Consider the following 14,709-nt stretch of genomic DNA (forward strand, 5'->3'; position numbering starts at 1 on the left):
AGCTGCAGCTTTCTTTGGGTCCTGCACTCTGTCATGCCACATCAGGTGATTGAGGTCCAAGAGCACGACTTCTTGCAAATAGTAAACGGTGCAAAGGCCAAAAACACATACAAACAAAAACGTCACAGCAGCAGGACAGAGCAGGAACGATGCATTCACACTACTACTCACAATACAGGGGATTTTACTTGAAATAGTGCACAAACTTCAGGTCGTAACTTAAACATTCACATACAATGACCTGGCAAAGACTACACAATTGGACTGCATTTATGCACATACAAGCAGGTGCACACACTTCATCAGGCCAACAACACCCATCCAGAGTCAGGCCTCTACAGAAACCCAAGCCGTTATCACAGCATACAGGGTCAATGCAGGACACAGGGGTGTGGGCGTCGTGGGCGACAGGGTCCTAGTCACTCATTGTCACAGCCGTTGTCCCACCAGCAGGCCCACTGGAGGCGCCAGTGGTCTCAGTGACCCAGAAATGGAAATGAGCATATGGGACAGTGGCAGCCACTGGACTTATTGCGTTTGTTGTTCATTTTACTTTGGATTACGTTTTCTGGATTTGACTATTTTGCCCCTGACTATTGTTGAATGCCCCCTGAACTGCTTGCTTCCTCATGATTACATCGACCCATCACTCTGTCCCCAATTTTCTGATTGCCTCAGGCTTTGATACAACATCCGCCCCTATGAATGACCATCTCTCCCTGACTCCTCTCAGGTCTACTGTATACGCCTACACCACGGTAACCCAAGATTCCTCAGTTGTACCCGATTCACCAACTCCTGTTGCAGATCTGCACACTGCACCAAACCGTGCTTTGGTGCGCTCTCTCTCCCGGCATCGCTCTCCCTCTCCCTCTGTTCCTCTGCTGCTTTCCAAGCACCAACGCTCCATGCTTTTCAAGCCTCCTCCTGGTTCCCCAAGATTGCATTCGTCCACTTCTGGCCCCGAAGCCGCCTTCCTGACAGCCATTCATAACAGTCAGAAGCTGAGGTTGATTAGGACCCAGCACTCATGTGAATGGGTGGCACCTGGCTAGCCCTAAGCATCACACTCTCATGCTACAAAATTGGACCTCCCCATAATGGAACTCCCCATCTCTTAAATCACTATTGTTATGTAGATACTGGTTTCAATTTAGAACAAATGAGTGACCGTAACAGCCCAATAGTGAAAGTAAAGAGTTTTTCATTGCACACAGTGGCACACAGTGAAATGTGTCCTCTGCATTTAACCCATCAGTGACCAGTGGGCAGCCATGACAGGTGCCCAGGAGCAGTGTGTGGTACTCAAGGGGACCTCAGTGGCACCTTTGGTGGTTTGGAATTTGAACCCACAACCCTTTTATTTATGAGTCCACTTCCTTAACTGCTAGGCCACCACTGCCAGTGAGTTGCTTCTTTCAATAAGTGAAAATGTAAATATAAATGTCTGCATCTTTTTATGGAGTCATACACCAAGGCAGTGTGTCATCCAGAGATACATAAAAGACTTTTTTTTTTTCTCTAATCAGGACAAAGAAGTATTAGAGGAGCCAGTTGTATCACTATCACAGACAAGAGCAACATCTATGTGCAAATCCTGAATCTAAAACCACTCCAGTGTGTCCTATAGGAATATGGCATGTCTCTGGGTGTGTATGTGTGTGTGAGTGTGTGTCTGTTTAAGAGTGCATACGCCTTTGACCCAGCTGTGTGGTCAGGACTCTGGAGAGTGTGAAATTTGTTTGTGTGCGTTTGATGTGCAGGGTCACTCCCGCGTACCTCTTCCCCTTGGTCTGTTGCTATTTGTGTTGCTTTGGGATGTTTTTGGGAACATTTGCACAACTCTGATTATTAATGAACAATAATGAAAGGAGCAAACCACTGTCACGCTTGTCTGTCTTCAAATTCAGCTGGGACAAGAAGTCAAATATGCATGAAATATATACATTATATATAAATATATATTTTCCATTATATATATAAATATTTTCACATATACTATACAACAAACCAAACAATGTGAAATGATAAGAAGTAAACAAGGGCAAATTTGTCCTTCTGTCTATTTTCTTCCTCTTGTTATTAATTATACTTGGCCTGATGGAGAAACATATTTTTTCCATTTCCCCCGACCCTCATTCCGCTCTTCTCTGTATCCCTTCAGCTGTAAGTGCTGGCAGATATTTTCCAGATTTCCCCATGGATGCCTCTACGCTGTGTTGAAAGGATATTTTGTGGTCCGTTCGTCTACAGGCTGGACTGAAATCAGTCTCTGATGCTGTGTTCCGTCACATTGCAATGCTACTGTTTTCACCCTTACAAGGGCTGGACCTTTTGCACAAGCTGGTCGGGATGTGGCTGACCTGTTGGAGATCCCTGCCTCTTCTCCATCTTCCTGTGTCCTCTGCTTTCATTAGCTGTAGCTGGTTGGCAACATATTTAAAACAATGACCATATAATCATATATTTACTGTAGTATGATATCTTGTTGCATTTGGGGATGAGTCTGCAACATGTACAAGTGGGCATCTTTGACAATGTTCATGATTGCTGTAGCCTGAACTAGTCTTTAGTGGGAAGGTCACTGCAGATCAGTAGATCTTTTTAGGATGGCGATCATTGTCACTGAATTATGTAAATTTGTCACGGCCAACATACCACGCCTGACTGATTGTACTTTGTGACCACAACCTTTGCTTGTCCTTGACCCTGAGTTTGCCTGCCGTTTTTGCTAATACGATATTCCATGTTACCCAACCTTCCTGCCACCCAAGACGTCCTGCCGTCCACCCTGCGCTCCCAAATGTCCTCAAACCAGCCGTCTTCCTCTTCTCCTCTGCCCTGGTCCACCCCAGCCTCATCCCCTTGCCTCCTTCCCCACGGTTCCCCACGGAGCCAGAGCTCCCTCTCCACCAGGCTGCTCCACTCTCGTTCCCACTCACCTTCTGCCTCCCTCTCACAGACCAAGCGCCTCGGGTCCAGCTCATCCAGTGTCCTCTCCCCGTATAACGACTTGTCCCCCCGCCCAAAGCTTGTCTGCAAGTGCGTCCACGAACTCACACGTTGACAAAATCATATGCTCTACCAGGTCTCAGCCCAACTTCACCCACACCGGGCAGGGGACATGGCCATTGACCTGCTCCTGGGCACAACACCACCCAGAGGACACCTATACATATTTTCCAAAAAAAGAACAACTCATCATAGAGCAGTTTGTGTCGGAGGCCCTGCAGGATGGGACAACCTTCCACCTCACCAGCTGTGGCAGTGTTCTTCTTTGTATCTAAGGGGGGTTAAGGCCCTGTGTTGACTACTGTGGTTTCAATATAATCACCATCTCAAACTGAACACCATTAGCACTCACTAACACTGCCCTCGTTGCCCTCTTGCAGCCTACCAAGCTGGTTCTGCACTCAGCCTACAACCTTAACAACCTGGAAAACTGCATTCATCAGTTGGAGAAGTGTGCTTTCCACCAGTGCTCCAACACGTTCCTGCGCGGTCTCTGCACCCCTCACTGCTCTCACAAAGACCACAGCCTGCACCTTTCACATGACCCCGGCCATCATCCAAGCCTTCCAATCCCTTTCCCACATCTTCACATCAGCCCAAATCCTTCAACACCCTGATCCTACTTTCCCCTTCATCATAGAGGTGGACACGTCAGACGTGGGAGCTGGCGTCTAACTATTACAACACGGTCATAACCAAAAATGCCATCCGTGCCCATACTTCTCACATCAATTCACGCTGTGGGGTACCATGAACAGCTGGCCATTAAGTGGTGGCACTGGTTGCAGAGCTCTTTCTGGTTTGGACCAACCACCAAACTCTCTCCATCCGGCAGACTAAACAGCTGAACCCCTAACAGGCATGGTGGGCCCTCTTCTTCGAGCAATTCAACTTCCACCTGAAGGTTGCTGGTTCGAATCCCGATCTGCCAAGGTACCACTGAGGTGCCACTGAGCAAAGCACCGTCCCCACACACTGCGCCTGTCATGGCTGCCCACTGCTCACTCAGGGTGATGCTTAAATGCAGAGGACAAATTTCACTGTGTGCACTGTGTGCTGTGACAATCACTTTCACTTAACATCAGATGAGTGTTTTAAATACTGTGCTTGTGCAGTCTATTTTTCTTACTGGAGTATGTCAATGCCTGTGGGGTGTGTGACCAAGCCAAGTTGTGCCTATGTGTCCTGTGTTCCTTCCTGCCATGCCAATCGCCGTTGCTCTGTGACAAGCGTGTCTCCATGTTGATTTTCTAGTTTTAAACAGCTTTCTAGTTTTATTACATATAGGCATATGATTTCCTCTGATTTAATCCTGTTGTGGCTGTCACCTCTGGCACGTTCATTACATTCCTGCATTATGAAAGACAGTGGAATTGAAATCTTATTTATCACTGCCCTGCTTTCAGTGGTTGCGGCTGTCTGGCTGATATCGGAACGCTCTAAGGAGCACAAGTTTTCTAGCATTATAACGGAGGCTGAATTATTCATGAAGTCACAGGCGCTCGCAAACACACCCAGAAAACCCATATTCTGCTGATAGGTGAAATGGCACACTGAATTAATGTCTATGGGAAAATGGAGGTAAATATCAATTTAACCTTAATGGCCTGCCTCAGATGCAGGAGGCAGGGGGTGAAAGATGTTTCTGTTTCATGTTAGGTGCATTGGTAACCCTGACATATTCACTGTAGCCAAATGTAAGTCATGGTCACAGTTGGCCAAATCTAGTAATTTAGAGCAAATTTAAAGTTCTTTTTTTAGACTTGCTAACAGAGTCGCTTGTTTGAGTTCAGATATGGTTTTGGCTAAAATTCTGGTCTGGTTGTCAACACCAAACACTTAAATATGACCAGCCTGGCAAAGAGATATAGACCAAAAGATCCTCAAAACCTAAAAACATCATGTCGAGAGCCAAAGAAATTCAGGAACAAATGAGAAAGAAAGCAATTGAGATCTATTAATCTGGCAAAGGTTTATAAAGCTATTTCAAATGATGAATGACATCCTACCCAGGAGTGGCCGGCCAACCAAATTACCACAAGAGTTCTGGTCAGTGCTCATGACGCCACCATAAGAAAGAGACTGGGCAAAAATAGCCTGCATAGCACAGTGCAAACCACTGCTGAATTTTGACAGAAAGGATTTTGATGATCCCCAAATTTGGGGGAAAATACTGCACTGATGAGTCATAAGTTACCTCTGCCCCATTACATTTGGTGTAAAAAAGAATATCTTACCAACAGTAAAATATGGTGGTGGTAGTGTGATATTCTGCTTCAGAACCTGGAAGACTGGCTGTGATAAATGGAACTGCTGTCTACCAAAAAATCCTGAAGGAGAATGTCTGGCCATCTTTTGGTGACCTTAAGCTGAAATGAAATAAAACACATCGGCCAAGCTCTGATTGGCTGAAGAAAAACAGAAAGGAGCGGCCTACTCAAAGTCCTGACCAGAATCCTACTGATATGCTGCTGTGACATGACCTTACAAAGGTGGTTCCTGCTTGAAAACCCTCCAATGTGGCTGAACTACAACAATTCTGCAAAGATGCAAGTTATTGCAAGTTATCGCAAATGCTTGATTGCAGTTGTTGCTAATAAGGGTGACCCAACCAGTTATTAGGTTTAGGGGGCAATCACTTTGTCACACAGGGCCATGTAGGTTTGGAATTTTTCCATTAATAATAAAATCTGCATTTGGTGTTTACTTGACTTGTCTTTAACTAATATTTAATATTAATATTAGATTTTCTGAAACATTTAAATGTGATAAACATTTCAAGATGGAAAAAAGGTAAGAAATCAGAGCAGCTACAACAACTTTTTCACACCACTGTACTTGACAAACTTAGTATTACTAAGTGCTGCTGTTGTCGGGTATCCTTTCCAAAATTAGGTAATGTGTACCTATAAATTATGAAAATTAAAACTTAAACCTGCCAAGAAATGTGTCTTTTTTTAAAAGTGTATCATGTGCTTGTGGATGTGTTTGTGTTCATAGTGTGTGTGCATGTATCTGGAATTGGAAATGGGGACATTAAGAGGTAAAGCAGACATTTCAGAGGATGAAAAATGATCCTTCCTAGGCAGTACATCATCTTGAGTGTATTGAAAATGTACTTAAATAAATAATGCAGCCAAATAATGTGAGTTATGTAATCTTAATTATTTAACCATGAAGTCCTTTACTTTCATTAATACATAAATGCAGACAAAAAAAAACTTCAAAGAAACCCCATTAAAACGGAGAGAGTAAAGGGAGACACAGAATGTCAGATCGAGAAGACGATGAAAAACGCAGCATGCATGGTGTCGGGGTCGTAACTTGTGCCAGGGAGTGTGTTAGCGTGCAAATCGGTGTTACCCTTGTTTAAAGGGTAAGTGATTCATGCAATGAGCAGCGCTGCTGCTGTCTTTTTGCATGGTTATCTGTGCACCTGGCTAAATGGGTGAAGTCGATGCTGCCGGGCAGCGCTGTGCAGGAGTGTGTGAATCTGTGTGTGTGCGCGTGTGTGCGTGCTGACTTTCATGCTCACGATCCAGAGGGGATGGTTTTGACGGCCCGAGCTGAGGCAGCAGACTCGACCCACCCATCCATCCCATCCCTGAGATGTTCACATGCAGCCCTGACAAGCTCCGTCTCCAGCCCGAATTATACTCCATACACAACAAACGCTGTTACCAACCCAGACAATCACCCCGGTCCCAGCACAAAACACACAGACAAACCTATAACAGACACTAAACCAAACCAGGGAGAACAAAAAAAATCCAGCCAAGCCTACACACATTGCAAAAAACGGAGGCTGACTTTCCTGCACTAACGCACTTAGTGGAGGCTAATTGTGCTTAAATTCATTATAATCCCCGGTACCTGATCTTAATTTCTGCCAGGTGTTCAGATGTCATTTGATGTGCTGGTAAAGATGTCTTTTTTGCAATTTTGGCCCTCCAGTGCAGATGAACGTTTTGACGCCACGTTCCACACCAACGTCCTGGTGAACGCGTCTGGCTACTGTCAATACATCCCCCCTGGCATCCTGAAGAGCACCTGCTACATCGATGTGCGCTGGTTCCCATTCGATGTGCAGAAGTGCGACCTCAAGTTTGGGTCCTGGACGCACAATGGCTGGCTGCTGGACCTTCAGATGCTTGCCGTCGATACGTCCACCTACATACCAAACGGGGAGTGGGACCTTGTGGGTAAGACTCACACACACAACGTACCAGTCAAGGGTTGAGATTCTTCCGGAGTGTGTCTAGTAATGGAGATGTTGAGAAGGTCAGATTTTAGAAACCAATGGCTTGTGTGCTAGAGACTTTGTGACACTTTGGTGACAATTTTGCGATGTGTGTGTTTTTTTTTTTCAATTGCAGGCGTGCCCGCCAAGCGTAATGAGCTGTATTACGAGTGCTGCAAGGAGCCGTACCCTGACGTGACATTCACAGTGACCATGCGCAGGCGAACCCTGTACTACGGCCTGAACCTCCTCATCCCCTGCGTTCTGATCTCCGGCCTGGCCCTGCTGGTCTTCCTGCTTCCTGCCGACTCGGGAGAGAAGATCTCACTTGGTGATCTCACCCAAATATCTGTCCTTAGTCTAGAGCTTAGTGTCCATGAAACTTAAAGAAAGTTAGGAAGGTTGAAGTTGGCATCTTTTAATCACCAAAAAAAACTAACTTTAAAAGAAATTTTGCTATTAAATAACTCATACGAGGATAGAACATTAGGAAAGCATTATTGGAAGTCATTCAATCTGGACAAGCCACTTTAAGATGGAACTACTCGCACAGCAAAATTAGACTAGTTTTGCCGCATTAGCATACCAATTCAAAGAAAAACAAAAAACAGAAACAAATTGTAACATAAAAGATTTCTGCAATTAAATTAAAAGCGATGGGCTCAAGCTACATAGTGGACACTACATGACATATATTTTAATTAATGTTATGAACCATTCTGATATATTGTTCTTAATGAAGCAATTATGGCTCGGAATTGCTCCTTGATCCAAATATACAGGCCAATTAGATCACTGACATTAGATATGAAAAGGAATAGTCCCATTTTAAACATCTCCCAACATTTTGATGCTTCTGGCTGATTTCTATATGAAAAGCCTGACCAAATGTGTTAGGCTGCATCTGATTCAGACATGGTCTCTTTGGCTCAAAGTCCGTATGTATCATCAGAGTCGGATCAGGCGGATTTTGCTTTTGATGTGTCTCAAAATGTCAGATCTCTAGGCTTCAGCGCACTGCTGAAAGCTAACTTAGGCTCGCTGCTTCTGGTCTTAAGAAAACACCCATACGCTCTTGTAATGTATTAAATGAAGGAAATAATAAATGCTTTACTTCACCTTTACCGTTTATTAGCGTGTATTTAATAAGTGAGAATGAACGGATCATGAGAAATGAACGGATGCCTATGATTAACATTTTATTGGCTAGAAGCAGCGATGTTATTTGGATGCATTTTATTGCGGTACATTTTCTACAAACTAACAATTATTGTTATCTCAAGTAGATTATCTTCTCCAGCCTGGCAGGGTTGGGGATCCTGTCAGTTTACCTGCAGATCTGCTGTCTGCAGCCTGTCTCTGAGACAAAACCTGTCCCTTTTTTTTTTTTGTGCGCTATCGCTTTCTGCACTCGCTCCCGCCTCCTCCGGGGAGCTAAACTGTGTCAGCTTTAGGTTTGGATTAAAACCCATATCACATCTCAGATCGGCCGCTCTCCCCCTCTTTTTCAGGTATAACAGTCCTGCTGTCTCTGACGGTGTTCATGCTGCTGGTTGCTGAGATCATGCCGGCCACTTCAGACTCTGTGCCTCTCATTGGTGGGTTTCTCCTAGCGTTGTCTGTCTCGTGGTTTTTGCGCACTGTAGTATCATATCTTAAGTAAAGAATTTTTTTTTTTTTTACAAACTGTAAAGATTTAAGTGCAATGAGATCAGCCTCTTAGCACGATTAGTCAGCACGGTTCTGAATATGGAGATGTGTGTATGACGGACTGCTTGAACCCAGAGGGTGTTAATGGTTGAGAATAATTCAAGATCATTAAGCAGTAAACTGACATTTATGAGTCAGATCGAAGGGAGAAGAGCTAGGCTGCCAACCTTGGACAGTGGGAGACATCACATCTCCCTACACATGCACGCACCATGTGCTAAAAACTGATATCCAAACTGATATCAAATAAGCCTGATTTTTGTTTGTCAGTCCAAATTCAAAATTGACCTGTCAACACTGGTCCAACACTGGTCACTGTCTCATTGATTGAAAATAATTGAATGACTGATAACATCGTAATGTTGTAGCATGTCCTAACACACTCGCCTACTAACCAGTCACAGGTTCAAACCCCACTTACTACCATTGTGTCCATGAGTGTCTCCGGGGGGACTGTCCCTGTAACTACTGATTTTTAGTTGCTCTGGATAAAGGTGTATGCTAAATGGCATTAACATACAACACAGAAATAATATACTTTACGATCTAGTCTGGCGATGAACACCATATGTGAACAAATGGATTAAAGAATTATACTGGCAATAAATCTGGCATGAGGCCTTTTGTGTGATCACGATAGCATGAGATTGATGCTGACAGCCTGAGTCTTTCACCAGACGCGTGAGAGTTGGCAATCCTGGGCGTGTTAGGCCAGAGCTGCTTTGTATTTCTGTCTGTCTTAATGTCTCTAGTGCATTTTATGGAGCCATTTGTCTCACTAAATATTTGCTGATTACACTCAGGGAATAACAGTCTGTAATTCCCTTTATGCATTGCATTTTGTTTGTCTGATTGAATGCCTTGCATCACGTCAGTGATGATGACTGTAGACCTGTGATTCTGTTGGCATAATATAAATCTGTGAATTGATTGTGGTTTCACCCACTCATTTGTCTGTGTAAATTTAATTGAGTTTCTTCATTCTCAAAATCTTTGAGAGTCAAAATTCTTCCTGTTAATATGTATGTTTGCGTGTGTGAAGAAAGCAAATAACTATTGGTCAGTCTTATCTAGGAAAAACACAAGAAGACATGAAATGGAGAGTGATCAAGAACAAAGTGTCATGTGGAGTGTGCCCTTTACACAGTTGGCCATGTCAAACATTTGCTCACGCGCACACACCCGGCTTTGTATTGGAGCCCAGCACTGTGCAATGTTACTTTTGGGGGTTGTGCGCGACTGGAGCTGTGATGCCATTAGAAAGGGGGCTTGTGGTGAGAAGCCCTGTGGTGTGTCTCTTTAATCCCCTCTTCAGCACTCTGATGTTGTAGCGTTGATGCCGCAAGCACGCAACTTTCTGGAGCATCAATCTGATCAAACTGTTCACTTTCATGCAAGCATTAGCAATGAACTTTGAATGGACTATCATAGTAATAGGAACTTGGAATCATCAATAATAAACTTTGTGTGTGTTTGTGTCTTCAGCCCAGTATTTTGCGAGTACCATGATGATAGTTGGCCTGTCGGTGGTCGTCACAGTTCTGGTCCTGCAGTTCCATCATCATGATCCCCATGGGGGAAAGATGCCCAAATGGGTGAGTGCCAGCTCTAGATTTATGGGTGTTGATATGGGGCATGGCTTTCTATGCCAGCAAAGAAAGAAGAAAGAAATGGTTTCCGGAGTGATGCTTTAAGTGGCAACGGAGGTAATGGCAGTGATGATTATTGTGATGGATGGTAGTGGTTGGAGGTGAAGGGAGTGATATCCATTGCTTTACTTGTGACAATCATCATACTAATAATATGGATTTTAATGATAATGCTGATAACAGTAAGTATAAATAAAATCAGAGAGCATTTTACGCTTAACTATATAACAATTATTTCAGATGTGTTTCTACATATCATTCTGAAAGTGTACTGATTGTCATTGTGATACACTGCAGCACAGCACACGGTTAACACAACGAAATGTTGTGTCACCTCTGCTTTTAACCATCACCTTTGGTGAGCAGTGGGCAGCCATGACAGGCGCCCGGGGAGCAGTGTGTGGGGACGGTGCTTTGCTCAGCTGCACCTCAGTGGCACCTTGGCGGTTCGGGATTCTTGAACCTTCTGATTAGCGGGCTGCTTCCTTAACCTTAAGTGTGACAGTGACAATTCAAATGGAACTAAATATTGTCAAAAAAGTAATAAGAAAATATTAAAATATTGCCCTGTATGTCATGCTGTACCATTGTTCACCTCATGGCATGAGGCCTATGACTGAAGTATACGACTGCCAATATCAGTCGTGTATTACTATGTGTAGTGTATTACTATTGAATTTTTTTCCCTGTTACATTCAAGCATTGGGAAGTATGTAAATCAAATATGTTCATTCTTAAAATTGAGACTGCAGAGGGACCCTGCTCAGAAATAAGAAACTCCACTTACTACCATTGGGTCCCTTAGCGAGACACTTAACCCTGAGTCCCTGTAACTAGTGATTGTGATGCTGGTTTGACATGGCGAGGCAGGTGATCTTGAACGATGACTGGACATGACGAGAAAGAAGGACGCATTCGCACGACGTCATGAAACAGGGGTTTAATTTGTGATGAACAGGACAGGGAAGATATCCAGTAACCTGTAACAATGACCCGATGGTGAACAGACACGAACTGGGCAGCTTTATACAAAGCATACAGGTGAAAACAATCAGGAAACATTAACACAGGAAGAACAAAAAAGAACCGGTCTGTATCCCGGACCCGGAGTAAGCCCTTCCGGAACGGATCATGACACTGATTGTAAGCTGCTCATGATAAGGGCATCTGATAAATGCTGTAAATGTAAAATCTTCCACTTGTTCCTCTGCACCCAGGTGCGTGTGGTTCTGCTGAACTGGTGCGCCTGGTTCCTTCGCATGAAGCAGCCTGGAGAGGGACGCAAGCAGCTTCCTGGTTACAAGTACCGCCACCCGCCTGCCCACCACTCCAGCGCCAGCAGCATGGAGATGGGTACCATGTCCAGCCTGGCCCACACACTGCACCCCACTGGCCCCTCTCCCATACCTGGAACCAGTAACGGCACCATGAATCTTTACTTCAGCTACCACGCCCTGGAGTCCTCCCCGTTGTCATGCCAACCGCCCAGCAGTGACTCGGGCGTGACTCTCGGAGGACGCTGCATGGATGAACGGGACGTTTCTGCATCCGCAGCTGCGGCCGCAGCGGCCACGCTGCTGGCTGAGCGGTCGCCGGAGATCAGCCACATTCTGGAGGAGGTGACGTACATCGCCCAGCGTTTCCGCGAGCAGGACGAGGGCGACGCCATCTGCAGCGAGTGGAAGTTCGCGGCAGCGGTGGTGGACCGCCTCTGCCTGGTGGCATTCTCCCTCTTCTCCATCATCTGCACCTTCACCATCCTCATGTCCGCTCCCAATTTCATTGAGGCAGTGTCTAAAGATTTCACATAATTGAGGGGGGAGGGTGTCAGAGTTGGAGAGATGACGAGATGGTGGAATAGCTGAGCGTGCTTAGGAAAGACGGAAGAAGAATTAAATTTGTGGATTTTGGGATGTAAATGCAATTGTTTGTAGGTCTTGGTACTCTAAGACATGGACTCTGATCTAAGGATACCGAAGACTGCTATAGATGTGTCTGGTCATAAGATAAGATATAATTCCCTCGATTGGGAAATGTGCATAGTCATGGCACAAAGTGGACAGTAGAAGATAAGAAATTGTTGTAAATATTTGTGCCCATGTATTAAGCATTATCCCTGCAGGTGGTTTGGAAAGGTTTGCACTGCTCAGTTTGGCTTCCATAGTGTGTAGTGTGCACCTTATAAACACATCAGAAAATCTGATTTACAGGATAGACATCTTAGTGCATTTACACCAAACTGAATTGTAACCTATTCATTCCTAGTACATGGTCAGTAGGTCTGTGCAATAATCTCACATCCCGAGAATGATATATATCACAATTTAGCACCTTTTTTGTAAATTCAGCAAATTAATAGTTTTGTCTTTAGAACGTCTGGTCAAATGTTTAAGAATAAAAAAAAAGGTTAAACACGTAAATGTAAATATATAAATGATTACGTAAATGCTTAATAAAGGTTTACCCTGCTGGAAAAAAAACAGCATTACCAGCTATTGGACCATCTTATATGCCTTCGCATAGGTAATACCAGCCTTGACCTGCCAGTTGTACTTTTTGTGCTGGTCATGCTGGTCCTTCGGCTCAGACCACTTACTCTGTTTTTCAGCTGGGTAAACTGTGGCAGCAATGTGAGCTTCACAGATACAAAAGTACATGGAAACCATTCTTCAAGTAAAACAGTTAGTTCATGGTGCATTGGATTGCCACAGTCTTCATTTTACTTTTTTCTCAAACTTATTTCCTTCTAGTGTCTCAAATTCTATTTACCTGAAATGTACAACCACACACATACACACACACACACACAAACACATGTATTGTGAGGTCACAATCTTTGCTTTTCAACACTGTAGCTCTCTGGTCATCTGTGATCCGTATCTGTGTTGGTGTCTTATTTTTATAAAGACGTTTTATGTATATGTTTGATTCAGACATACCCCATCTGTGTGTTGAGGATTATATTTTTTTAATTATCTATTTATTTTGGCACAGTTTCCCATCCTCTAAACTCACACACATCACTGACCTTCAATTAAAAGCTCAACCAGCTTTTCATTCTCAAGATGATACCGCACGCTCTTGCTCTTGCAAGATTATACAGTTTTCATTTCAATTCTCACTTTAAAAAAAAAGACAACGCAGTAAATATGAGACAGACAAGCTCATCTAATATTCAACTTGGACAATATTTGGACAATGCAACATGGCCGTGCACAACACAAACATACCCTGTGAAGAACCGCTCAGGTCACCAGGGGCCAACTAGGGTGAGTTGTGTTTTCCGCAATGAAACAATGCAAATAACAATGGAGAGAGATGGGATTAAAGAGATATTCATTCCAGAGAGTCCCGCATTAACCATGCGTCTCACATTTGCAACAATGCCATTTGGTCATCATTAGTAATCCTGAGAACTAATCCAGTGAAATTCTACGTGATATGAACATCAGAGACCTTATGGGTTATTACTCAACAAAACCAACCCCAGGAAACATAGAAAGTGTTTTTTGTCCTAGTTTATCATTTTAATAAAACAGTTTTGAAGCAGAATGAGCGTTTGTCTCTGTGCGATCATGGCTGGCCGAAGCCTTGTGCTCCAGACCTGTTTTTCACTACTGAAGAATAAAAAAATTCCCATTATTTCTCCATAGTGAATGTGCCAGGATGGTGTGAGATGGAGACCATGGAACAGAAACAGCACAACACTGCCGGGGGGTCGATGTCCCATCACTGGAGAACATTGTAGTGAGCCATTGATAGGGTGCCACATATGTTATGGTGGAGCTCACAGGCTTCCCTTATAATTTATTTTCCATACATATGCATAACGTCCATGTTAAAATTTTATAAATAAATAAATACAATTTAATTATTGCGTTATTTAAACCAGACTTATAAACTACAAATGAATGTGTTAGCCTGACTGAAATTGTAAAAAATGTCTCTTCCCAAAAAACATGCAGGTACTGAGTCACTTTGACTGTTTAGGGATTTTTGGAGGTCCTGCCAACACTCTACAGTTCTTCCATCCCACATCCTAAAACCATGGCATTACAGCATTTTGTATTCATGCTGTATTTTTCCACAAATACAGAG

At 43.8% G+C, this 14,709-nt stretch overlaps 1 protein-coding gene across 1 annotated transcript in view; it reads left to right on the forward strand.

Moving 5' to 3' along the window:
• Window positions 1-14,152, forward strand: part of LOC114768403 (neuronal acetylcholine receptor subunit alpha-7-like) — a 34,158-nt gene extending 20,006 nt beyond the window's left edge. The window contains exons 5-9 of the mRNA XM_028960665.1: window positions 6,967-7,214; window positions 7,389-7,583; window positions 8,764-8,850; window positions 10,448-10,557; window positions 11,829-14,152. Coding sequence (XP_028816498.1) covers window positions 6,967-7,214; window positions 7,389-7,583; window positions 8,764-8,850; window positions 10,448-10,557; window positions 11,829-12,422 — 1,234 coding nt within the window. The 3' untranslated portion in view covers window positions 12,423-14,152. The remainder of the gene's footprint in view (window positions 1-6,966; window positions 7,215-7,388; window positions 7,584-8,763; window positions 8,851-10,447; window positions 10,558-11,828) is intronic.
• Window positions 14,153-14,709: the final 557 nt, after the last annotated feature.

The sequence above is a fragment of the Denticeps clupeoides genome, chromosome 18 (assembly GCF_900700375.1).
Source record: "Denticeps clupeoides chromosome 18, fDenClu1.1, whole genome shotgun sequence".
NCBI lineage: Eukaryota > Metazoa > Chordata > Actinopteri > Clupeiformes > Denticipitidae > Denticeps > Denticeps clupeoides.